The sequence below is a fragment of the Colias philodice genome, chromosome 28 (genome assembly GCF_061535455.1).
Source record: "Colias philodice isolate Cphi_HAF_F1 chromosome 28, ilColPhil1 Martin Lab GWU primary, whole genome shotgun sequence".
Lineage (NCBI taxonomy): Eukaryota > Metazoa > Arthropoda > Insecta > Lepidoptera > Pieridae > Colias > Colias philodice.
Window position 1 is genome coordinate 436,825 of NC_143113.1, and position 23,701 is coordinate 460,525.

At 32.8% G+C, this 23,701-nt stretch overlaps 3 protein-coding genes across 4 annotated transcripts; 1 reads left to right on the top strand and 2 right to left on the bottom strand.

Moving 5' to 3' along the window:
• On the bottom strand, positions 1 to 8,239 carry LOC149476135 (aldo-keto reductase AKR2E4-like). Of its 2 annotated transcripts, none has more exons than XM_089712044.1 (7): positions 8,163 to 8,239; positions 6,072 to 6,167; positions 5,347 to 5,529; positions 4,810 to 4,926; positions 4,072 to 4,239; positions 1,494 to 1,694; positions 1 to 951 (listed from the first exon to the last, which is right to left on the bottom strand). In XM_089712044.1, exons 1-7 carry the CDS (start codon positions 8,196 to 8,198, stop codon positions 682 to 684), a joined length of 1,071 nt encoding a protein of 356 aa, XP_089568170.1. In that variant the 5' UTR covers positions 8,199 to 8,239; the 3' UTR covers positions 1 to 681. The 2 variants fall into 2 exon arrangements, with proteins under 2 accessions (XP_089568170.1, XP_089568169.1); XM_089712043.1 differs by lacking the exon at positions 8,163 to 8,239 and adding an exon at positions 7,008 to 7,088.
• Positions 8,240 to 11,622: 3,383 nt separating this feature from the next.
• On the top strand, positions 11,623 to 20,100 carry LOC149476136 (uncharacterized). Its single transcript, XM_089712266.1, has 13 exons — positions 11,623 to 11,723; positions 12,560 to 12,655; positions 14,363 to 14,491; positions 15,031 to 15,172; positions 15,496 to 15,551; positions 15,778 to 15,868; positions 16,351 to 16,419; positions 16,620 to 16,682; positions 17,171 to 17,325; positions 18,049 to 18,144; positions 18,769 to 18,904; positions 19,550 to 19,660; positions 19,984 to 20,100. Exons 1-13 carry the CDS (start codon positions 11,623 to 11,625, stop codon positions 20,098 to 20,100), a joined length of 1,362 nt encoding a protein of 453 aa, XP_089568392.1.
• Positions 20,101 to 21,045: 945 nt separating this feature from the next.
• Positions 21,046 to 23,404, bottom strand: bcn92 (LYR motif-containing protein bcn92). The gene is made up of 4 exons (XM_089712073.1): positions 23,288 to 23,404; positions 22,669 to 22,782; positions 22,330 to 22,450; positions 21,046 to 21,223 (listed from the first exon to the last, which is right to left on the bottom strand). Exons 2-4 carry the CDS (start codon positions 22,755 to 22,757, stop codon positions 21,164 to 21,166), a joined length of 270 nt encoding a protein of 89 aa, XP_089568199.1. The 5' UTR covers positions 22,758 to 22,782; positions 23,288 to 23,404; the 3' UTR covers positions 21,046 to 21,163.
• Between the last annotated feature and the right edge of the window lie 297 nt (positions 23,405 to 23,701).

The window sequence follows — 23,701 nt, forward strand, 5'->3', positions numbered from 1 at the left end:
ATTAATACTTTGAGATTTTTCAAAACAAAATTTAGTTGTTGAAGATAAATAATTTTTCACTTTCGTTTGCTATTTGTGTAGCTCCTATGCGATCCAATTAAGAATAGGATTAACTTAGCGCCATATTCTATAACAATAGTTGTAAATTCAAACCAAATAATACGTCTGAGATAAGCAATAACGTTTTATTGTGGTTTTTTGAAACAGTCACAGTAAAATAAAATAAATCATTATTGCTATTTATTTATTTATTTATTTAATTAAGGTCAGCCAACAGTTGTTTACATCAACACATACATACAGAAACAAGAACACAAAATAACTTATATAAATGCAACAGCTACTTAAAGGCTAACACCACATGCATGATCTTATTTTTTTTTTTTTTTCAAAAGAAAAGAAAAACAAAACGGTTATGAAAACAAAACAAGGCAGTTAGTTAGTACACGGTACATTACAGTTAGTTTACAATTTAAGTTTAAACAAAAAAAAAAAAGATTAACAAAAATAATTTTCTTAATAATCTAAATTGGAGCTATGCTCCTGTGATATGCTCAAAGGTTTTCTAAATTAATTTTTATTATAATTTGACACATTTAACTAGGTCAAAGCAAAGACGTTCCTAATCTTAATTGGATCGCATAGGGCATAGGCCATAGAACATTAAAATTTAAATAATTTTCAGATGTTCACATGATTGTAAACGTTAAAACGTGTACTAACTTCAGTTTTTGTTTCGATAATTATTAAGGGCAAAGGATTGTCGACTTTTTCGAACGGGTAATACTGGTGGTTTTGCCAAAATGAAGGCAATGTGTATCTTTTGAATTCGTTAAAGCTGTTAATTTTCGAAATCTCTTCTTGAGTTAGTTTAAAATCGAAGATGTCTATGTTTTCCTTTAGTCGCGTACTGTTTACAGTTTTTGCTACTGGCACTATATTCCTGTCAACCTGTAAAAAAAATAAGCATGAATTTTGCGAAAAACAATGGCGGATATTTCCCGCCAAATCATAATTTAATTTAAAGATATTATATTTTCTTATCATTGTGAGAGCACACGTGTCAGAAGTGAAACTTCTTTGGCTGGATTCAAAGATACTATAAAATCGTCGCCTTGCCATGATGTGACGGTATTGCACAGACTTAGTAATTTTACTATCAACGCGTCTAAAGAAGTTCCACTTCAAAAATTGGTGTCGTCGAATTTTCTGGTAGTTTAATAAACAGCCCCCCTAGACAAGTGGCTTTCTATTATCGTAAAGTTCAATAGAATAGATTATGAATGTATGTATGAGATTGCCTTAATCAATCGTCGTCGTCGTCGTAATCAAACGTCAATCTCATACATTCATAATCTATTCTATAATCTATTGAACTTTACGCTAATAGAAAGCCACTTGACTAGGGGGGCAGATCCTTTAGCAGCCATTTTGTTTTTGCTTATTTACTTATGTGTGCTTTTTGTATTTCTTTCCTATTAAAAAATACGCACCAGCCATCTTAAAACAACTTGCGGCGTGGTTTTCGAGTATTTTTTCGCGATGCTTGTCAGTAAGGGATCGTCGATCCTTGGCCCAGACATTTCTAAACCGTGGCGTTTAACCAACGAGCCGAATGGGGAGTATCCCATTACTACTAAGCCTTGATTTTGAGCGTATTCCACTAAATCTTGTTGAGTTATTTGAGGGTGAACCTAGAATGAAAAATGTTATTAAAAAACAAAAATTTTTTTGAACCTTTACTGTCATGAACATTTTATACATTTCATTTTATTGGTTAGACGACTTGGTAAAATTAGAATTAAATACCTGCATAAACAATAATGACATGATAAAACATGAGTAAAAGGTGCAGATAGGTTATAAGCGCTTGTTAATATAATTAAATAATTTGGAAAATCCAAAAGTGCACGCCTCATAATTTTTTTTTAATAAATATTTATTAATTATTATTTTTGTTTATTTAATAACAATTAAACCACATCGAATCAGACCCTGAAAAATGAAAGGGTTCTATTCCTGAGCATACTCAAGCGTAAGAGAAAAAAAAAGACTCGATTAGTAAAGTATTTCGGTCGCTATCGTGTTAACAAGAAAAAGGATCCGCACATACAGACACACGGACGTCCAAGACAGAACTTTTTTAAACTGTTTTTTAACTAGTTTAAATAACAAAAATGACATCAAAAATATCATGAACGTTAAAAATAGTGTTTTTTCTTAATATGTGTGTGTATGTATTATCTTACAAGTGCAATGTATGATACATAAAGACATTTTAAGTTTGAAAAATCAGATGTTTTGCGCGAAGTGACAGTAGTACCCACCTCAACGCTTCGCTTATGAGGCGTGCAATTAAGTTGTATCTATACAGGGTGTAATCGTTAAGTGTGCACAGGCGATTTTTCCGTAAGTATTACAGATAACAAAAAACTTTAAACTGATATCGAAAGTACTTAACCTAATGAGTAAAATGGCCGTAATAAATTTTTAAAAATAAATCGAGAAATATCAAAAAAATTATCTTTAAACCCTCCCATACAAGTATGAAATATGAATATCCCATATACATTTAATATGAAAGATTTTAGCTTTCTTTTTCTTTTTTGGTTTTCTGCTTTAATTACTTCGCAAATTTGAAGTGGCATTTTCCACGATTCCGGGAATTTCCCAGGCATTTTCCGGGGATTTTCCGAGCATTTTCCACGCTTCTCCCGGACATTTTCACGCATTTTCCAGACATTTTACACGGTTTTTCCGGAAATTTCCACGCATTTTCCGGATATTTTCCAGACATTTCCCAGGCATTTTCCGGGAATTTCCCAGGCATTTTCCGGGAATTTTCCGGACATTTTCACGCATTTTCCGGATATTTTCAAGGAATTTTCCACGGTTTTTTTCCGGATATTTTCCGGACATTTTCACGCATTTTCCAGGAATTTTCCACGGTTTTTCCGGAACTTTCCACGCATTTTCCGGATATTTTCCAGGTATTTTCCGGGAATTTCCGAGCATTTTCCACGGTTTTTCCGGAAATTTCCACGCATTTTCCGGATATTTTCCAGACATTTCCCAGGCATTTTCCGGGAATTTTCCGGACATTTTCACGCATTTACCGGATATTTTCAAGGCATTTTCCACGGTTTTTCCGGAATTTTCCACGCATTTTCCGGATATTTTCCAGGTATTTTCCGGGAATTTGCCAGGCATTTTCCCGGGATTTTCCGAGCATTTTCCACGCTTCTCCTGGACATTTTCACGCATTTTCCGGATATTTGCGTGGAAATGCCTGGAAAATCCCCGGAAAATGCCTGGGAAATGTCCGGAAAATTCCCGGAAAATATCCGGAAAATGCGTGAAAATGTCCGGAAAAACGTGGAAAATGTCACTTCAAATTTGCGAAGTAATTAAAGCAGAAAACCAAAAAAAGAAAAAGAAAGCTAAAATCTTTCATATTAAATGTATATGGGATATTCATATTTCATACTTCATGTATGGGAGGGTTTAAAGATAATTTTTTTGATATTTCTCGATTTATTTTTAAAAATTTATTACGGCCATTTTACTCATTAGGTTAAGTACTTTCGATATCAGTTTAAAGTTTTTTGTTATCTGTAATACTTACGGAAAAATCGCCTGTGCACACTTAACGATTACACCCTGTATACTAATATTATAAAGCTGAAGAGTTTGTTTGTTTGTTTGTTTGAACGCGCTAATCTCGGGAACTACTGGTCCGATTTGAAAAATTCTTTCGGTGTTAGATAGCCCAATTATCGAGGAAGGTTATAGGCTATAAATCATCACGCTACGGCCAACAGGAGTGGAGCCACGGGGGTGAAACCGCGCGGAGCAGCTAGTGAATAAATAAGTTGCAATGTCCAAATGTGGCTTATTAGCCTCATTTTCTTATGTTGTCTCTTTCTCTCTTACCATAGTTGAATCATGCCATTTCACTTTGACGTCTAATCGTGTGTGCGTGTGTGCCGTTTTGAAGATCGAATATAGCGTTGATAATATATATCTACACTTTTTTAAAACAGAAATAAAAAAAAATGTGTTGGGTAATACCTCAATTTGCAAAGCGGCAGGTCTAACACTGCACTCCTGTAATATTCTATCAATCTGTTCCTTATTAAAGTTGGAGACACCTATAGATCTGGTGAGGCCGAGGCGTTGTGCGTCTTCCAAGCCACGCCAGGTGTCGAGGTAGTCCACATCAGAGTATGTGTAGTCTTCCTGTAATAAATTTATTTTTCTTAAACCTACTGAATTTATAAATACCAAAGCTTGTACGTTTGTTTGTTAGTCCTTGACGCAAAAAACTGCTGAACCGTTTTTCTTGAAATTTGGCACACACAGAGGGTAGCTACATACATTGCAAGTTAATAAAACGCCTGTATAAATTATTTTGATTCGGATCATAGAGAAGTGTGAGATAAGAGTAATTATTTAATTTCAATGTATTTTTATTTGGAAAATATACTTAATCCATAGCGAAATTCAGAAACTTTTGCACTAGGCTATCTTTGCTATAAGTTTAATTATTATTTGTCAATTTCATAATATGTAACGTCACGTATGGCGTCAGATCGCTTAACACAACATCAGATTACGTCACAATAGATATTAAACACAAAAATGTTTTTTTCCATATTAATTGTCAATATTGAATAAAAAAAGTGTGTGCCGAGAACACGTGTCAGAAGTGAAACTTCTTTGGCAAGGCATGACGTGACGGTATTGCTATGACGCGACCTTGAAATTTTATCTCAACTATTCTATGAATATAACTTCAAAAAAACATACATTTATTCCCATAGGCCAATGCATCAAGAACAAATCAACATAATCCAATCCCATCTTTAACAATGTTTTTCTCAAAGACACCGTCACTTGGTCCCTTTCGTGATGCGTATTCCATAGCTGTAAAAATAAATGTAAAATAATCTGTATATATAATATTCCGTATAACCTCCGGAATGCCGAATGGGAGCAGTATTTTAGCACATTTTAGCTTAACGTTTAATGTACGATATTAATTAAAAAACGTATATTTGTGACAAATGGTATTGCAGAAAAATGATAAGATATAGTTACCACTGTAGAAAAAAATTATAATGTTGCCTATAACCCTTTAAGATATATAACGCTTGGCATATTGTTGAATGACTAGCCCGTTTATTGAATGACGACAGAATTTACTTTTTCCAAACGTCCATAATATCCAAACCAACGGACTATGCCAAATGACGATGTCAAGACATTTTAGTGTCGTCATTTTGAAGACGCTAGTAATTCAATCAAATAGCAGATTCAACCAGATGACGGCAACATATAGATTACCTTAGTAGTAATAAAAACGTCCGCTCTCTTCACCACACCTTCATCTATCTTCATATTAATCGCTTCACCGATTTCACCCTCAGTCCCATAAATGGATGCGGTGTCGAAGTGACGGTACCCTTGGTCTATGGCTTTCAAGATGACGTCACGGAGAAGGTGGTCCCGGGACTGGACCACACCGTTCTGAAAAAATAATATGAACTAAGTAATATAGTTAGGTGTGATAATGGTTACGGATCTTTCTTCTAACTCGGATATTCGTGCATTATTCATTAACCAATATATTAATAGTAAGGATTTGTTACCTAAAGATTTAATGACTGCATCGATTTCAAAAGTTGTTATGTGTAGGTACGTATAGTAGGTACGACAATAAAAATACAAGTTTACCGAGTAATATAGGTACTTATTTGAAGCACAGAAAGTTATTATTCTGAGAGTGAAACGTACGTCATGGAGTAAGGCGACGATTTTGGTATCTTCGAATCTTACCAAGGAAATTTCACTTCTGACTGTGTTCAAGGCATAAACGCTTTTATTAAAACACAATAGATGTATTTAAAGGCACAAATTTATATAATTCGTTTTATTAATTAGTGCATTGTATGTAATTATCGCATTTTATTACATTACCTAGTGCATTTTATGGTGTGACATTCTAATAATATACAAAAATGTTTAAGTATACTTAAATTCTAGTGCAAGTTTATGCTTAATAATCTCACCTCGTCAAAACCCAGATAGGTGCCAAGAGCAATAGCCGGCATTTCATCACCATTGTTCAATTTTATCTTAATTACATCTTTAGAACAAGCGCCCATCTGAAAGAAAAACAATAGAAGACATTAAAAATAAATTATAGGTGACGTACACAAAATATACAATCCTACTATCCTATTCTACTAATAATATAAATGCGAAAGTTTGTGAGGATGCGTGTGTGTGTGTTTGTTACTCTTTCACGCAAAAACTACTGAACCGATTACAATGAAATTACGCACATATATAGAGGGTAACTTGGATTAACACATAGGATAGGTTTTATTCCGGAAATCCCATGGGAACGGGACCTATGCGGGCTTTATCTTAGAAAACGCGGGAGAAGCCGCGGGCGGAAAGCTATAAGTGAAGTATAAAATTAAAAGTAAAAAGTATGATAATTACTACGATCAATCTATATTATAAACTAGCTGTGCTCCGCGGTTTCACCCGCATTGCTCCGCTCCTGTTGGTCTTTGCGTGATGATATTATAGCCTTCCTCGTTAAATGGGCTATCTAACACCGAAAGAATTTTTCAAATCGGGCCATCGGGCCGGGCAATTTTCATGTCTAAAATACTGCTTCAATTTGAAGAAATTTTAAGCAGCTATCGTCAATCAAATACTTATTATCAAAAAACAACACCTAAAGAATTGAAATGGGGATGAAAAATAAGCCCTGTGTTTTGTCCGCGAGCACAGCAAGCATTTATAATATTACATATATTATAATGCTAAGGGATACCTATTTCTCGTTTTATTTTTAAAAATTTATAATGGCCATTTTACGTACTTTCGATATCAGTTTAAAGTTTTTTGATATCTGCAATAGTTACGGAATAATCGCTTGTGCACACTTAACGATTACACCCTGTATAATAGTAGGACCATGTAGGACATACCTTTGAAGAAACAATAGTTTTTACGCTTGTACAGGATAAAATCTTCCGGATGTAAGAAGAAAACATAATTAAACTAATGATTTTTATATGTTTACGGGTACTTAGTTTATTTTTATGCAGATGATACCTTCAATTTTAAAAAACCAATGAAGGATACGAGGAAAATAGATATAATTTAAAATGAAATTGATTTCGCATAATTTATTAATTTTGTATAATTTATTTATTCGTCCGTAATATTACAATACCTACCTACCTGTTTTTTTATAGAAATCAAAATTTTATAAGTAAGTTAACTATAACAATAACACGCGGTAGCTATTTCGAAGTAAATCGTATTAATAAAAGCTAAAATAAAGCATTTATTTCCGTAAAATTAGAAATGCATGGTAGACGAAATTTTTCGAATCGATTCGACATTAGCGCCATCTAGTATTTGTTACATAAAGTTTAGTTAATTAGCCTTTTATTTTGTAAACAATATTTTCACGAAGTATTCTTATTTCTTATGGTAACATTTTAAAAATCAGATTTAGCTCGATTTCCAGGTTGGTAAAAAAAAGATATCTCTGTATTCAGTTTCCTTTCTTTCATAAATAAATTGAATGATACTTATAAAATTTATTTTATTACGGTTTAAAAAATTATATTAAAAAAATGGTTGTTTGTAAAGTAGGTTTACGATCGAGATGTTTACGTGATAACGTCTTATTGGTGGCAGCGCTCGAGATGAGACGGGAGATCGGTCCGTCTCTCTCTCGTTATACCTGCGATCGCGCTCGTGAGGTTTTGGTGTGACACACGTTTCTGAACATGTCACCCGACTCAAACGATTTTAAAAACGTTATCACGTTAAAAACAAACATTCGCCTACATTAAGTATTGAATTCACTTTTGTTTATTTATCATAAAAAAATTGAAAGAAAACGAAATACTTAAGATAAACTTTGTTTCCGAAATTATTACTTTAACTCCGTTAATTATCCAAAAACGAAAATAATTGTAAACAATGTATGATACATAAAGACATTTTAAGTTTGAAAAATCAGATGTTTTGCGCGAAGTGACAGTAGTACCCACCTCAACGCTTCGCTTATTGAGGCGTGCAAAAGAGAATACTTACGCCTAAAAACGCATTAAAAATCGTAAACTTACCGATAAATAACCGATTAAAATAACAAAAATCACCATCTTGTAACAATATCAAGGGAAGACTGAGTTAATAATACAACATACGAGTTATTCTTTATCTATAAATAAATAATTAATTATCGTATAGTACATCTGTCCGTCTGTAACTTGGCTAACCGACTTATTATGAAAGAGGAGTTATTACAATGACAGGTTTACAGGTTTTTGTTAATCGGTGTTTTTGAATGTTTAAAATGATTTTATAGAAGGTTCTATATTGCACGCCTCATAAGCGAAGCGTTGAGGTGGGTACTACTGTCACTTCGCGCAAAACATCTGATTTTTCAAACTTAAAATGTCTTTATGTATCATACATTGCACTTGTAAGATAATACATACACACACATATTAAGAAAAAACACTATTTTTAACGTTCATGATATTTTTGATGTCATTTTTGTTATTTAAACTAGTTAAAAAACAGTTTAAAAAAGTTCTGTCTTGGACGTCCGTGTGTCTGTATGTGCGGATCCTTTTTCTTGTTAACACGATAGCGACCGAAATACTTTACTAATCGAGTCTTTTTTTTTCTCTTACGCTTGAATATGCTCAGGAATAGAACCCTTTCATTTTTCAGGGTCTGATTCGATGTGGTTTAATTGTTATTAAATAAACAAAAATAATAATTAATAAATATTTATTAAAAAAAAATTATGAGGCGTGCACTTTTGGATTTTCCAAATTATCTATTTCATAATTATTACCTATGTTTATTTCAAACAAGAGAACAGTAGAAGTACCAAAAAGTTTCATCAAAATCGCTTCTAAAACAATACATTTACCATTTTTGAGCAAGAAAATATGTTTACGCATTACAAAAGTAACGACTAGACTGTATTGTATTTTTAACATACTAGCTTTCTGCCCGCGGCTTCGCCCCCGTTTTCAAAGAAAAACCCGCATAGTTCAGTTCCCGTGGGATTTCCGGGATAAAATCTATCCTATGTGTTAATCCAAGTTACCCTCTATATGTGTGCTTAATTTCATTGTAATCGGTTCAGTAGTATTTGCGTGAAAGAGTAACAAACACAGACACACATCATATAATATCTCGATGATCTATAGTCGTTAAATTCGCCAAAGCTAAAAAAGCAAAGCAAAGCCGGTGCAAGCGACTAGTTTTACTATCCACAAAGTTGATAGACCTCAATGTTTACGTTGAGTTTTGATTATTTTTAGTACACTTGAAGTTATCTAGCCTTCGTGCTGACCGCGTGTGACTCAATACAATTACATATTATATAGTTCTTATTATATCATTGGACTTCTTAAGATAATTCTAAAATAGAGTATATTTATGTTAGTTGTTACAGTCAAAACCTTATTGACCGGTAAAATTTGTGTAGTAAAAAAAACACGAACCTAACCTAACCCACACCCTTATATGTTACCTATTAGTCAATAACCTTATTGACTAATTTTACCGGTCAATAAGGTTTTTGACTGGTTAAGGGTTTGACTGTAGCATACACATTTTTAAATAGTTCACTAAATTACAATATGGTCTAAGTCTTAATTTATTATTCTAGCAAATATTTTGGTCAATGATTCGAAAAAAGGTAAAGTGGATGAAAATTTTATTTTATCTACTTAATATCTGCGCCTCGCGGCATCACCCGCGTGGCTCCTGTTGGTCTTAGCGTGATTTTAGAATTTTTTCAAATCGGACTAGTAGTTCCTGAGATTAGCGCGTTCAAAAAAACAAACAAACTCTTCAGCTTTGTAATATTAGTATAGAAAATACGTTTCTAAACACACGTAATTTCATAACAATTTGTTGTTTCATAACATAAACATAACATAAAAAACGTCTTATTGATGATGATGATGATGATTAACTACTCATCAGACTTATCCGACAGGACACACCAATTATATTTTATTGGGTTTCTGAGCCAAGTCTGTCAATAAGAATACCTACAAAAAAAGAACTTTTCTACGTTCCTAGGGCGTCTTTTTGCGCAGATAAAAAAGAAAATAAACACTTACTTCTCGTGTAGGCCGCACGGTAAAACATTTTTATTCGTAGTGGTTTTGTTGACTGTGGCCGGATGCGAATCGTTCTTTTGTAAACAATATTAGTACAAGATAATGTACAGGCGAGTGCAAAAGTGGTCAAAAATTGTGCCTTAAATACGTGAAAGTTACTTAAGATGTTATGTAATATGTTTGAAGTGAAACTTTTTTAGGCGCATTGACAGTAAAATTTCAAGGTCGCGTCATGGCAATACCGTCACGTCATGGAGTAAGGCGACGATTTTGGTATCTTTGAATCTTGCCAAAGAAGTTACATTTCTTACACGTCTGCTCGGCACACACGCTCTATTATAGTTGTTATTGTTGTTGTTGTTGTTAGTTCCTCAGTGCTTAATGTATAGCTAAAAAGTGAATTCGGTTTTTAATCTATTTCTATAGCACGAATACAAATTTAATCATATACGAAGGATTTTTATATCTGCGTAGTTAGCTAGAAGTGGCATATCTGTAACAATAAAAATAATATCGAAAATTCAGAATTTTAACTTTTCATTGCGACTGTACACCAATAATTATCAGGGCATTCATGTATGGGAAAGAATTTCATTCTGAACAGATCTCGTTTTTACCATAGTTGTGTGCGAAAATGAATAAAATATGTTTTATCGTAATTTTAAAGTACTTTTCGATGGCCACAGCAGTTCCAGCTGCAAAGAATTATAAGGATCAGTGTAAATATCTCTATATTTTTTTTAAATATCTATACTAATAACATAAAGCTGAAGAGTTTGTTTGAACGCGCTAATCTCAGGAACTACTGGTCGGATTTGAAAAATTCTTTCGCTGTTAGATAGCCCATTTATCGAGGAAGGCTATAAGGCTTGTATCATCACGCTAAGACCAACTGGAGCGGAGCAATGCGGGTAAAACCGCGGAGCACAGCTAGTTTTACGATATTCTTCTTTTGAACCTACGGATTCACCACAATAGTATAAATTATTAGGTCTACTCTACTTTCTATTCTTTGTATGTATTTTGTGTTTGTTTGTTCAGGCTAATATGTATTATCGTACTCGTATGTAGGTTTAAATAATATCTAGAACGTTTTTTAATGACTTGAATTGAAGTAAAAGAAAAATATGTACTTAGGCTTTTTTTCAGTGTATTTTATAAATTGTAGGTAACTGAGTGTAAATTGAATTGTTTTACATGATGATTGTGTCGCCTGCTTCCAAAAGGAATATTTTTTCACATTTTTTGGCAATATGGCTTCGCCGTTTAATTTGCTAAAATTTGAAATTATAGTTATAGCCTTATAGGTATATGTGATCAATGTTTATTATGAGCGAGTGGAAACCAAAGTCTTAATTCCCTCTACCTATTTAACTATGTACGACCTTTTTTAGAAGTCGGTTTATAACTTACAGATTGCACGGACCCCAGAACAATGGAAAAACATGAGGTCTACCAGGAGTGGGCTGATGCGTATTCATGCACTCGCCACAGGTGTCAACCCGGGGGGCGGAACCTAGCTATTTATACCGTGGGGTGAATATATTAGTTTTTAAAGTCCAAATCTATATATATAAAACTCAAAGGTGACTGATATAGTGATCTATCAACGCACAGCCCAAACCACTGGACGTATCGGGATGAAATTTGGCATGCAGGTAGATGTCATAACGTAGGCGTCCCTTAAGAAAGGATTTTATAAAATTCATCCCCCAAGGGGATCAAATAGGGGATGAAAGTTTGTACCATGAAAATTTATCTTTTCCACGCAGGCGAAGCTGCGGGCAACAGCTAGTTTTATTATAAACTTGCTTTTCGTACGACTTCGCAAGCATGGACGAAACAATCTGTACTTCGTGAGTACTTATCGCGTCAATATTTTTTTCCAAAAAAATCTTATTTTAAAACGTATTTTTCAAAAATATATTAGATCCAGTGATCTGTGCTACCTCATTTAATTACGTCATAATATACGCGAATTAGTTTTATTTCCCCCAGTTACCTATCGTCGTCGTCGTCGTCGTCGTGTCAGCCGTGGGACGTCCACCGGTCCACTGTTGGACAAAGGCCTCCCTCAGGAGTTACCTATAAGTTGAATCTAATATTGATTAATCACCCTATAAAATTTTGTCAAAATTTGCCCTGTGATTTTTACGTGTTCGACGCAAATATAAACAGAAAAAAAATACCTACAGCTTGTTATCAGCATCTTCGTAACGTGATTAACTTTGCTTCTTTTAAAATGGCAAAAAATAAGCAAAAAGAGAGACACTTAACGTGATTAAAGAAGTTTTACTTCAAAATGGTTGAAAAATACGTCAAAGGTGTTAAAAATAAGCTATCAGTAACTTTATCTGCTACTTAAATTTCAGATGTAAACGCGTGGAGGCGCCAGAATCGGCTATAGAGTGCGAAGAGGTGGTAGAAGATACTAACATGCAGTTTCCATACTGCTGCACTAGATTGAGGTAATATAACTGTCGCAGTCATTATGAATTTGCTATTTGATTGAATGACGACATTTAATTGAATGGCTAAAGGACAACTTGTCAAGTTGTTGAATTTACCGTGCAGTCTTGATTGAACGTCAATTTTTTTCATTACATAGTCATTGTTTTCTTAGAAAATTCGTTTTTCTTAAATAGTCGACTCACAGCCGTCTTCTAGTGGTCGTTTCGAAAAAGTAAAGGTCGTCATTCAATGAAGGGGCTAGCGCCAAAAAATCAATTGAATTCGTTGTTATTTTTAATTGAAAAAATTTAAAATTTGTAAAAAACACTTTCTGCATTTTGTCACAATTTAAATTTGGAAAAAACTCTTTCTGCATTTTGTCAGTGCAATATTTTAGCACAATTTATTATGCATTGTATTTTTTATTTTGTATCAATTAATTAAAACATCGGACTATTTTATTAAAAGCTAACGAGATTTTAATCATAAATTATTTTCATTTCTAGAGCAATGAAGTAGGTCACATATTTTTACACGCTTTATATTAGCTTCACCTGTATGTTTGTAAGTTTGTAACCGACTTCTTTGGGCGCGATTTTGACCCACTTTAAACGGCATTTAAACGGCCAGATTTCGTTCAAACTTTGTAGATTTATTTAGGACCGATGACAATACACTAATTTGATAAAATAAATAATAGTTAAAAAATAATAAAAAACACGCGTTTTATAGAAAACCGAACTAAAAGCGTGTTTTTTAGTTTTTTTAAACTATTATTATTTATAGGAAATAATCAACATTCCTCATACGAAGAGCTTTACTTGGAATCAAGTTAATAACTTGTAGTGATGTAGTTAATTTATTTTAAAAGGTTCAACTTTATTTTGCTACATGATACTTATATATTTTTAAAGCAGTACCAAGATGATGTTTTTGGTCTCTGTTTGACTACAACGATTTTGTTATGTTATTACCGATTAGGATGAATAATTAGCTTTCCACCCGCGTCTTCGCCCGCGTTTTGAAAGAAAAACCCGCATAGTTCCCGTTCCCGTGGGATTTCCGGAACAAAACCTATCCTATGTGTTAATCCAAGTTACCCTCTATATGTGTTCTAAATTTCATTGTAATCGGTTCAGTAGTATCTGCGTGAAAGAGTAACAAACACACACACACACACACACACATCCTCACAAACTTTCGCATTTATAATAGATATTAGTACCTAGGATATAGGTATAGCTTTCTAGTCGTTTCAATTTTTTATATTTTATCTGTTGCATAGTTACTGTAGACATTGTATGATCCTACTACCACAGTATTACAATATTATAGGAAATATGGTAATACTGTGCTACTACTATTATAAAGGCGAAAGTTTGTATGGATGTATGGATGTATGGATGTTTGTTACTCTTTCACGTAAAAACTACTGAACCGATTACAATGAAATTTAGCACACATATAGAGGGTAACTTAGATTAGCACATAGGATAGGTTTTATCCCGGATATCCCACGGGAACGGGAACTATGCGGGTTTTTCTTCAAACGCGGGCGAAGCCGCGGGCGGAAAGCTAGTATAAATTAAAAAAAATCTGGATTTCTCATCTCTGAACTGAAGAGTTTGAGCTAATTTATACTAAAAACACGTAAAAATATAGTTAAGAGGATTTTTTCCTATTTTCATAATTAGATTTTTTCTATATTAAGATAATTATTACAGGTGTCTAGTAGTGGTCCGTGGCGAGGTTTGGACCAAAGTGCTAGGACAGCCCTGGGAGAGTCTCCCCGCAGCGCCTTGGAGCCACATGTATAAGATGAAAAAACCTCCGCCTATTGACGATTTGCCTAAGTATGGAAAATTGTATATAATAAAACTATATACATATTATTATGTTATGTATTTAATTTATTTATACATTACAAAAAGTATTTAAACATCAAGATCAACTTATAAAATTATTGAAGTGAATCTTCTTTATCGGGGTTGGAAAAAAATTTAGTGTAAGTGTTCGTTACGCGTGACATTTTTTCGTTACGCGCCATCTTTTTCTTATCCTTACCACGCGTGATTCGACGTATTTCTGTAAAGTTGCATTTAGTAAATTATTTTTTGAAAAATAAGGTCATAAAGAAGTTTCACTTCTTACGTGTACGTACACTAGTACACGCACACATTTTTTTGCATACAGTAACGTTCTTCACAGATAAAGGCAGTGAATATTTGGTTCTTTTATTTCATAAACAAGGATAATATTATCCTTACCACGCCGGCTGCAAACTGCAAAGTTAAATTGAAATTAAATTCATTCAATTCGTTTCAAGTCTATTCAAAAAATGTCACTTCTTTTTTTAATTTTTATTGTTCATATTCCTACCCTACATATCCAGACACGCCATACAAGGTCCGGTGTATGAAATCCAAACAGATGGGGAAGATAAAATGGAGAAGGTTCTACGATCATCGAAGAAGACAACAGAAAAACCTTGTCATGATATAGTTCCGAGGGTAGCTGCTTCTCCAGATATTGTGGTAAATACTAAATACTTTTCATTTAAGTAAGTATTTATTTTTATAGTTATTTCTTGTAAAAATAAAAAATATATACCTACTTATTGAAAAAAATACATATCATATAATAATATAGTTATACTTACATAATTTTTTTAAAAGTTTAATTTCATTTAATCTTTGGCAAAGTGTACTTTAAAATTTTCGTTTTCACATGAAAAAAATGCTTAAAAAGCTTCATAAAAGTAGTAATATTTTTACTACAAAATGATTTCAATTACTTATCCTAGTGTTACTTAGTTTATAGTTATTAATTTATTTATTAAAATATATTTTTTATACAGATCGCTTTAGCTACGGGAAACGACGAAAAAGAGCACGCTGAAATAGACAATTTGAGGTAAGTAATTAAAAAAAAAATATACTTTATAACTAAAAATCGGAAAATTTTTGCCAAAACAAGCCGATGAATTTTAATAAAAATCACCCTTGAAGTGCATAATTTTTGTTTGCCACTTGTAAATGAATTTTTAGAAGTTTAATTGTATAATTTTTAGATCAATAAGTAATAAAAAACATTCAGGAGTTATTCAGCTAGAAAATTATAATTTTATTAAAAATTTTAGGCGCAAGCGGCCAAGAAAACCTTCCTCCAGTCCATATTTGGATGACAGTGATCGTGATGGCAATGCTGACCTAGAAGACGTTACTGATAAGGTATTTTTTCAATTTTTTCTAACAATATAAGTAACCAAGTATTACCTAAAACTTACCTTTAAAATATTATTTTAGACTTGTAACCTACGCTCTTAAAAAAATTTACCACTAGAAAAAGTGTTACAAAACCAAACAAACATTGCTAACTAAGGAATTTAAAATAAACTTACAACTCAAACACAAACATTTCATTTTTAACTATCATCTTCGTGAAGCTGTTTCGAAGTCAAATAATATTATTAAAGGTGGTAGCTAGCTCCACTCGTGTTGGTCTTAGGGTGATATTAATTAATAGCCTTCCTCGATAAATCGGCTATCTAACACCGAAAGAATTTTTCAAATCGGAACAGTAGTTGCCAAGATAAGCGCGTTCAAACAAACAAACTTTTCAGCTTTATAATATTAGTATGTTTAGATTTTAGGAGTAACAAACACCAAAACCAAACACACAATAATATTATAAAATGTCTGCCATTTTCTAGATCCATGAAATATCTGACGAGAAATACTACGCGCATGAATATGCTTTGGCCACACAAAAACCATCTGAGGTAACGAAAATAATTAAAATATTTAACTATTTTCGTTAAAATGATATTTAACGATATCTAAGTATAATTATTATTTTCAAAGTGTTAATCAAAATTGGTGTTAATTACCATTTTTGCTTGCTTCATATTTTATCTCTATAAGCGACTTCACTATAGTTTTATAAGTTCAATAATTAATTATAATAATTGTTACATTATAGACGCGTATGGGATGGACGGAAATACCGCCAAATCAATGGAACGAACATGATGCTGAATTAACGGTAAGCTATTTGAAATATAAATCGTCTATGAATAATGAATTAATGAATGATAAATTTGCCCAAAAATATTAGTCTTCACTTGGTCTTCACAAAAGCAAATAATATGACGTTTACTTTTTAATTTGAATCAGTAGGACTATATTTATATACAACTAGCGGTCCGCCCCGGCTTCGCCCGTGGTACATATTTACGTTTTCTCTACATAAAAACCATCCTCGTACTTCAAGGAATATAGTAAAAAAAGAATTATCGAAATCGGTTCAGCCGTTCTCGAGTTATGCGCTTACCAACACATTTTGCGATTCATTTTTATATATAAAAGAAGATATACAGACCGGTAGAATAATCTATTTTCTAATTTCTATATAACTCTAAAGTTACTTATACCTACGGGGAGTAAAATTACTGCTTATAAGCACCTATACACTTAAATACAGGTAATAATATTATCTATCATATCGACCTTATAGTATATGCCATATTATAGGACACCAACGCACAGACAGAAGACAAACCAGAGAAACAATCTGGCTTACAAGCGCTGGTTGACGCTATCGGGAATCGAATGCGCGACATCGAGAATGTAGTACAGAAGATGAGCGAAAAGGTCCAGAAGGAACCGCTGGCCAGCTTGGAGACACGGTAAGAAATATTTTCTAGCACACACACTATAACACACTAGCTGCGCTTCGCGGTTTCACCCGCGTGCTATTATAGCCTATAGCCTTCCTCGATAAATGGGCTATCTAACACCGAAAGAATTTTTTAAATCGGACCAGTAGTTCCTGAGATTAGCGCGTTCAAACAAACAAACAAACTCTTCAGCTTTATAATATTTGTATAGAAGTATAGATAACACCAAGCTAATACTACTAGCTAAAGCAAATTAAGAGTAATAACTGTCATAACTACCTGTCACATTTTTAAAAGCGCCTTCTATCGAAAATCGTGATTCTAAATTTTTTTTATTCTACGCAAAAAGGGGACTTTCCCGTGGGAAAATTATGTTTTAGGTATGTCACTCTCAATAAAGTATCTCAATTTTCGCAACTGTAAAGATAATTTATGGTTTTAAAGTTCGTAAGAATATTGTATAAAGATATGGTTTCTTACTTGATCGAATAAGCGCTATAATTATTGTAACTTAGGGTGTAACTGTTTAAAACTCAAACCAAGGAATAATTTAAATTCTAAGCAATAACGTTTGTATTTAAAAATATTCCAAAAAAATATGTAAATTAAAATAATAATATATAATATGTACACAGTACAATGAAAATATTCCAAGTTCTATCGCATTTGTTAATGAAAAATCGAATATTGAAAAGCAGTAGGTACTTACCTAATAATAATATGAATGTATAGGTCACACACTGATCTCGAAACTAAGCACCGAACACAAGATGAACATAAAAACGAAAAGCCAAAAAAGCCCAATCCAGACGGAGAACATTATAAACGGTAAATTTATGTTTAATCTATATCTACTTATACTAATATACTAATAATATTATAAAGAGGAAAGGTTTGTATGTACGTATGTATGGTTTTCACGCATAAACTACTGGAGCGATTTTGATGAAATTTGGCATAGACAATCTTTAGATCGAGAGAAAGAACATAGGCTACCTTTTATTGCGAAATATGTAGGTACCACGGGCGAAGCCGCGGACCGCTAGTTTTTAAACATTTTACTAAACTTTACACGGAAAACATTTAACTGCCTTATTCTTAGTCAAGGACTTAACTAATATATCACAGCATCATTTTCTAGAATCAAAATCATTCGAATTACGAATATAAACATGAATCCAAATATTGAGATAACTAAACAGATGCACAGACATAATTAAATTATTTCTAATACAATTTCAACATCAGATAGCCTTGATTAGTTTCAAAGGAACGCAGGCTACGTTTACGTTTTAATAATAAAATTTACCATGATGTCTACAGCATTCATTCCTATTTGTTTTAAATAATGTTTGGAGTTTAAAACATCCCATACCTAAATAGAAAATATAGAAATATGTTTTATGCTTTCATTCTATTTGAATAATAAATTACAATTTCGATTATTTCCAGATTTTCAGTAAGAAATCGCAGTAGATATTTAGCAACCACTGAGGTTCCAATCGACCAGCCTCTTTTTGTAGAAGATAATAACTTGAATGGTTACTTCAGTGACGCCAGCAATTCTATGAGGAGAAGCCCTCCAAAGGTACTTATTGTTATAATCTGTATTCAATTCCTACGTTATTAAAAAGTTGTAAAAAAAAATAGAAGACGGTTAAAAAAATGCATGTGTGATCATTTTGAAAAAAGAAATATGAAAAGTTCGTGAATATGGTACCTAACATTTTTATCTGAAGGATTAATGCATGAACACGGCCATGAAATAAAAAAAGACGGGTTGCACTCCGGGAGTGCCGGCAGAAGTGAAAACTTGATTATTAACGTTGAGCATGTTTGATATTTTGGAATGGTATCCGTCTTACGCATGGAATATAAGGGCTAAAAAAAAAAATCCGTCTTACGCTTTTTCGATCAGGCCACGTGTCCTGACGCGAGTTTAAGATTTTATACCCAACGCCGCTAAAGAAGTTTTCACTTCAAAAAAAAAACGTTTAAACATGGTTTAAACAGACATTCTGTTTATAGGGCTTTTCTTTTCTTAGTGTTAATAATTGAGCGAAATTCGATATTTTTACAAGTCATTGAGGTATAATTTTGTACCCACTAATGACCATATTTTCTTTCAAATCTATCATAAAAATAATTTTTAATTTGTTACGGTCTATTCTATATTTTAATAGTTAATACATTATTTATTTTGACGTATTTCTATTGATTCTTTATTTATTAGGAGCCAGCTACATACATGGCGCCGGTAGAAACCCGTCGAAAGCACTCAGAAATATCAGATGATGTAGAAAAACGCAGGCGGAAACACAGCCATAAGAAAAAGCATGGAAAGGTATTTTATTTTATGCATTACCTAACTAACTAAGTAATAACAATAAAAAAATAGTTTTTTTTTTAATCTTCGAGAGTATTTTCGTAAATGCATGTGTTACAGGAAATGTATTAAATCCGTCATTGTAAACAATACCTAGGAAATGTATCTACACTTATTTTTGAACAATAGATATTTCTGAAATTTAAATGTTAAAAATATGTAATGACGATTCAAAAGTGCTTCTAGAAGAAGACTAATTGAATAAATAAATGTAAGTTTGAGTTCGATTAACAATTCATGCAGTATTTTTTTTTACTAAGTATGTGTTTTATTCATTTTAGGGTAAAGGTCATAAGAAACATCATGGTAAAGAAGAAAAAAGGAAGCATTTTAACCGACTGAGTTCAACAGAAGTTGACAAAAATGTTGTTTCCTTAGAAGACAGTGGGGCTGTATAAATATAAATAATAAGATAATTAAAATTATTTTTATATATGAAACCTAGCCTTTTTCTATATACCTACAGCCTACTCTATAAATAAACGAAGTACTTAAACTTTTATTTTGGGATAAAAAGGATAAATTCTTTAATTATTTAAAAGTAGCTTAAGTACCTACATATAAACCAAAGTGAAACTTTTATTACATCGTCTCAAACTTTTTGGTCTGTGTAGCGCATGTCGCGTGACGGTCGAACCGTACGATAATTATCGTACAAATACGATAATTTTGTGCCTAAGTTTCACTTTTACCGTGGTTTCATAAAACCACACAACATATTTTTTTGTCTGTTTTGTTAATTTTTCGACTGCACAGATTTTTACTCTCATTGGCAGTTAGCAGAAATTACGTAACTACTTATAACGGTACTTGAGTTTTCCTGTAAAAATCGCGATTAGAAAAGAAAATGGGCCATCTGTCTCCTAGACAAAAGATTATTTAGAAAAAAAAACACATTTTTCTTTCTAACACTTATTTATTTAAAATTCTAACGTTCTAAACTATTTACATACAAATGCATTACATATTATATAAGAAAAATCATACATCAATCGACAACTAAATTAGAACTTTATTCCTAAAGAATTAAAGTGCAATATGGCTTGTAATTTAAAAAGAGGTATTTGACTGATTTTTTTTTTTAAACCGGGACCTTTTTGCTTTAATACTAAATCACTGAAGCAAGTTAAGACTCGCCAGTTTAACAATTTCTGGATAATTGTGGATAGAGTATCAGCCCCCCTAGTCAAGTCTACAGCCTACGTCAATCTCATACATTCGTAGTCTATTCTATTGAACGCTACGCTAACAGAAAGCCACTTGACTAGGGGGGGTGTTAGTTTAAATAACAAATTGTTTATGAAAATCTATATTTAAAGTGTTGGATAAGATATCAGTGAAAAAAATTGCCGAATTTCGAGATTTTTTTCCGATTACTTTTCCGAACATATTTTTTACATGAAGCTATTTTACTTATTATTCACATTTTTCATCACATTTTCGATTCTTGATACATACAATTCATTGATTCATATTTTCAATGACAAGTTTGTCTGTCCTGTACATATCTCCAATAACAATCTGAAAAAAACACAATTTTGACAATTAATCCATACTAATATTATAAATGCGAAAGTAATTCTGTCTGTCTGTCTGTTACTCAATCACGCCTAAACTACTGAACCAATTTGCATGAAATTTGGTATGGAGATATTTTGATACCCGAGAAAGGACATCTAGGCTACCTTTTATTGCGAAATATGTACCACGGGCGAAGCTGGGGCGGACCTCTAGTACTAAATAAATATTCAATTTTTTCAATTATAACATACTTGATTGCTTAAATCAGCATTAGCAAAGGGAAGTAGTATATATGTAGGGACACACATATGCAATTCGCTGATCGAGCTTTTTGTATATGTGTGCGTCCACATTGTTTCCCCGATGCTTTCTACATTTATTAGAATTATTATTCAGTAGTGCATAACGGCTAGCTTAAACAACATATATTGTAAAAAAGGATTAAAAGTGATTAAAGTAAAGGCTTTATTATTTGGGCAACCTTGGGGGCAGAAGCACTACTCATCAAGTATTATAGTATCTTTATAAAAATATTCACTTAAATATTTTTTTTGTTTGGGTGGTTGAATGTGCTAATCTAAGAAATTACTTCGAAAACAGCAGGGCACAGCTAGTAAATTATATAATACTGGCTTTCCGCACGCGGCTTCGCCCGCGTTTCCAAAGAAAAACCCGTATAGTTCCCATTCCCGTGGGATTTCCGGGATAAAACCTATCCTATGTGTTAGTCCAAGTTACCCTCTATATGTGTGCTAAATTTCGTTGTAATCGGTTCAGTAGTATTTGCGTGAAAGAGTAACAAACATACACATCCATCCTTGCAAACTTTCGCATCTAATATCTAATATATTATATTATAAAGGCGAAAGTTTGTAAGGATGTATGGATGTATGGATGTTTTTTACTCTTTCACGTAAAAACTACTGAACCGATTACAATGAAATTTAGCACACATATAGAGGGTAACTTGGATTAACACATAGGATAGTTTTTATCCCGGAAATCCCACGGGAATGGGAACTATACGGGTTTTTCTTTGGAAACGCGGGCGAAGCCGCGGGCGGAAATCTAGTTTATAATATAAGTAGGATAGTAGGATAGGATACCTGTCTCCTGATAAGTTGCAGACTGTCCATTGCATATTTAATTTCATTATTGATCGTCTTTGGATCTGTTAAATCTTTCTTCTCTCTAAACCCATCTCTTACTCTCCGAATTGCGTATGCCCTGAAAGTAATGAGAATTAAAATCTATACTTATAAAGCTGAAGAGTTTGTTTGTTTGTTTGAACGCGCTAATCTCGGGAACAACTGGTTCGATTTGAAAAATTATTTCAGTGTTAGATAGCCCATTTGTCGAGGAGGGCTATAGGCTATATATCATTACGCTAAGACCAGCTAAGCGCAGCTAATACATTGATGAAAATTACATTCAGCATCACTCACCTGAAGTTGTAATTGGAAAACTTTTCCGATTCTCGCAGGAGAGATCTGTAGAGTGCACGAATTTGGGGTTTCGAAATTTTGGAAGCCATCCTTCACAAGAATTTATCCTGGTCTCTGGAATCAGAATGCAGATAGATTATATTCTTGTATCTTTTTTTAAATATTTTTAGTTCATACTTATTAATTTTTTTAAATTTCTTTGTATCATGTTTTTTTGGGTATTTTAAAATTTCCATTCTGACCTTAGGTATATTATGTAGGTATATAGAAATTATGTTGAAGTTTTCTTTTAATAAAATTGCAAATACATTGCACAATAATATTTCTCATATCACAAGGAATTTAAAATGGTGAAAACTTTTTATCGTCATATTATATATATTGTTTAATATTGCTTTTTAGGTAAATAAGGTTGTCTCTTATTGACTCGGAAGTGGTTCAGAAGCAATTTGTTTGTTTTTTTAAGTATCAAAGTTGATAGAAATAAAATACGTAGGTAACTACGTACATTCGGGCAATCAATAGCATTTGATTTGTATAAGTAAGCAAAAGTTAGTTACTAATAAAATTTTAATACCAAATGAAAGTTAAATCGTCTGATAATTTATAAAATAAATACCTTTATCACGTGTAGACCGATAGGAAATCGAGTAATTACAAAAAATAAATCATTTTATTTGTCAAATGTCACTAATCAGCTGTTGATCTGTCAGTCCCACAGAGGTAATATTCCTTTTTTTTTATTATAAAATTATATCTGTGGGTGAAACATATCCTAAATTCGAAATCCAAAATCAATCATCACCAAGATCATCACATGATCACAGTTAATGGATTAGGCCGCCTATCCTTCTGCAAGAAAACTTCCGCAAGAAATGTCCGACAGAGTGTCTGACAGTAGCTTGCAAGTCTAATTCCGCGTTTCCACCTGCAAGTAGACTTGCAAGCTGCTGTCAGACAGACTGGAAAATTTCGGAAAGGCGGCCTTAGAATTTAAAATATAAAAAAATATTATACCTAGGTTAAATACCTA

Excerpts from the sequence above, each read along its gene's own strand:
- LOC149476135 (XM_089712043.1), bottom strand. The coding sequence starts at position 7,073 with ATGTTTTCTTCTTACATCCGGAAGATTTTATCCTGTACAAGCGTAAAA. Across the intron at positions 5,530-6,071 it reads CCTATCTGGGTTTTGACGAG|AACGGTGTGGTCCAGTCCCG; the intron begins GTGAGATTATTA and ends TTATTTTTTCAG. Across the intron at positions 1,695-4,071 it reads CTGCCGCTTTGCAAATTGAG|GTTCACCCTCAAATAACTCA; the intron begins GTATTACCCAAC and ends TTTTCATTCTAG.
- LOC149476136 (XM_089712266.1), top strand. The coding sequence starts at position 11,623 with ATGGAAAAACATGAGGTCTACCAGGAGTGGGCTGATGCGTATTCATGC. Across the intron at positions 12,656-14,362 it reads TACTGCTGCACTAGATTGAG|GTGTCTAGTAGTGGTCCGTG; the intron begins GTAATATAACTG and ends TAATTATTACAG. Across the intron at positions 14,492-15,030 it reads CCTATTGACGATTTGCCTAA|ACACGCCATACAAGGTCCGG; the intron begins GTATGGAAAATT and ends CTACATATCCAG.
- bcn92 (XM_089712073.1), bottom strand. The coding sequence starts at position 22,757 with ATGGCTTCCAAAATTTCGAAACCCCAAATTCGTGCACTCTACAGATCT. Across the intron at positions 22,451-22,668 it reads TTTTCCAATTACAACTTCAG|GGCATACGCAATTCGGAGAG; the intron begins GTGAGTGATGCT and ends CATTACTTTCAG. Across the intron at positions 21,224-22,329 it reads TGCAACTTATCAGGAGACAG|ATTGTTATTGGAGATATGTA; the intron begins GTATCCTATCCT and ends TGTTTTTTTCAG.